The 2,493-nt window shown below is 44.0% G+C and overlaps 1 protein-coding gene across 1 annotated transcript in view; it reads right to left on the bottom strand.

Annotated features, from left to right (window-relative positions):
- RTN1 (reticulon 1) overlaps positions 1-2,470 on the bottom strand; it is a 118,707-nt gene extending 116,237 nt beyond the window's left edge. Inside the window, 1 exon segment of the mRNA XM_009870391.1 lies at positions 2,341-2,470. Coding sequence (XP_009868693.1) covers positions 2,341-2,359 — 19 coding nt within the window. The 5' untranslated portion in view covers positions 2,360-2,470.
- Between the last annotated feature and the right edge of the window lie 23 nt (positions 2,471-2,493).

Genomic DNA, 2,493 nt, shown 5'->3' on the forward strand with positions numbered 1-2,493 from the left:
GGAGAATAAAAGAGCTTTCTGAAATACTTGACAGTTTTAGATATTCAGCAACACAATAGACCTCTTATTTGGCAACTTAAGAATATTTAGTCACACGGAAAGAACAGTGAAATTATTTACTTCTTCCGGTGAAGTGAGTGGGAGCTACAGCGGGCGCTGTAGCTGTTTAGGTAATGTTGAACAGAAATACGGGTGCTGCAGCCACAAACCAAAAAGGAGACTACATGCACAAGATTGAACTGGTTGGGATGCTGCTCTGTCTGCCATGGTCGGCTAGACAGTTTGTCAATCCTCAGCTAGCAAACACCAAAAAAAGTCTGTATTGCTCACTTTATCTGCACCTTGTCAGTTTGACACATGCAAATACGTCTAAAGCCCCTTTGCAGAGGATTCCAAAAGCTGAAAATTATTTCCTTTGCTTTTCTTTTCTTTTTCCTAGTCTTTCCTCTTTCTTTTTCTTTCTCTTTTCTTTCATTCTTTCTTTCTTTCGTTTTTCCTTTCATTTGTTTTTCCTTTCGTTCATTTTTCCTTTCGTTCATTTTTCCTTTCGTTCATTTTTCCTTTCGTTCATTTTTCCTTTCGTTCATTTTTCCTTTCGTTCTTTCTTTTGTTTGTTCTTTCTTTTGTTTGTTCTTTCTTTTGTTTGTTCTTTCTTTCTTTCATCCTGTCTGTTCTGCTTTCTATAAGCCTGAATCTACAGATCAGGTTAAGCCTGAAGAAGCCTTCATTAAATGTAAGCAGTATCACAGTCATTCAACTTAATGGGGATTTACACAATTTAAGAGACCACCCCTCTTTGTTCTGTTTGCTAGGATTCAGCATGGCCATATTTTTATCCACTAGTGAATAACAAAAGCTCACAAGATCCTTTCCCTCTTCTTCATGTCATTATACTGTTGAGGCAACCGGACCCGGAGACCCCAATCTTGCCCTCTTCACACACACACCCTGCACCTAGAACAAATGGCCTTACACTACAAGCCATCTGCCTCTCTCCAGTAAAAAGTCACATTTCACAACCTACCACTCAGATCAGCGAATGAGCAGCACATCAGCAGATTAGCTGCCTGCCCAAAGCTACAAAACAGCAAAACGTTTCCCACATCAGCCGATGGGCGTTAGATCCCATTTTACTACTGAACTCAGTAGCATCAAGCAGACAGAAGAGCAGCAGGGAAACATCCATGTTGAGAGCACACACATGCACACTCAGACACTGAAAAAGCCACACAGACGGGTACCGGTGGAATAGCACACGTCACACAGACTGTGTTGTTTCTGGCCAGCTACTCTTTGTGCTGATTGACTAGAGGGGATTAGAGAGGACTCAGCCCAAAAACGCAGTTCCTAATGCTCCTGCAGCTATTGCATAATGGAGACTGATTCCTGTCCCAAGCTCTGACCCTCAACTTACTCAAGACAAGTTTAATGCTGTCAGGCTGTGTAACAGAAACATCTCCTTCCCAGTGAAGAGGAATGTAGATGGAATCCATCAGCTTCCTCAGGGCTGGGCTATTTGGATTCTCTAATGGGCAGAGATGGGAAAGAAAGTAGTCGCCAAGAAGGAAATAGAGGCATTTCTCCAAAAACATTTCAAGTTGGAGCTACTGAAAGCTGAAGCCTTCTGTGGTTCATTAATAGATATACACCTGATATTAATGCAGCCAATAAAGAAAGGCACCTTAAACTAAGGGAAATCAAATACATCCCAAAAGTAAACTGAAAACCAATGAACCTGTGGACCCCAGCTAGACTAAATGCACCTTAAGTCAAATATACCTAAAAAAGTGAAAGGAGGCAAACAGGAACCAAAAAGTCCATTATTAGATGGATATGTCTCAAAACCATGCAGAAAACACACAAACACTTTGGAATAGGCACTCAATTAAAAACTACATTTTGAAATAACATAAAGAGCCGTGCATGAATTCCAGATGTATGGGGAATAGCTGAAGTAACTCCTCTGAAGTCTGTCACTCCAGATGTGTACAAGTGTATGACAAACGAGGACAGAGCTCCATCAAGTCAAGTGAAATCAAATGCCTTGCAATATTTGACTGAAATCTGGATGTCCTGTGCCTAGGAAACTGCAAACAGCTTCAGGGAACTTGGCTGGGTCCTGCGTCCCCCCTCCCCCACATCAGCAAAAATGATTATTTGCAAAGGCCGCTATTGCTTTTTATTTTCTGTTCTCCTGTATGCGCTCACTAACTCGTTAGCAATGTTTCCAAGCAGCCAGGCTGGGGCAAGAACCGAGGAAGGGACGGGAACAAGACAACCAGGACATGCTGCTGCCAGGCCCCTTTGTTGAGCATCCCTGGGTACCCCCTCGCCTTTTACCTGGGGATGCAGTCGCCATGGCAACGGGCGGGTGTTCCCTGGCGGAGCCGAAAACCAGCTGTTCCCTCTGCTGAGCCCCATCTCCATCCCGCAGCGGAGCCCCAGCTGCATACTGGTCCGCCCCGTCCGCAGCCCAGTGCACCCCAGTACCCG

The sequence above is a fragment of the Apaloderma vittatum genome, unplaced genomic scaffold (assembly GCF_000703405.1).
Source record: "Apaloderma vittatum isolate BGI_N311 unplaced genomic scaffold, ASM70340v1 scaffold14080, whole genome shotgun sequence".
Taxonomy (NCBI): Eukaryota; Metazoa; Chordata; class Aves; order Trogoniformes; family Trogonidae; genus Apaloderma; species Apaloderma vittatum.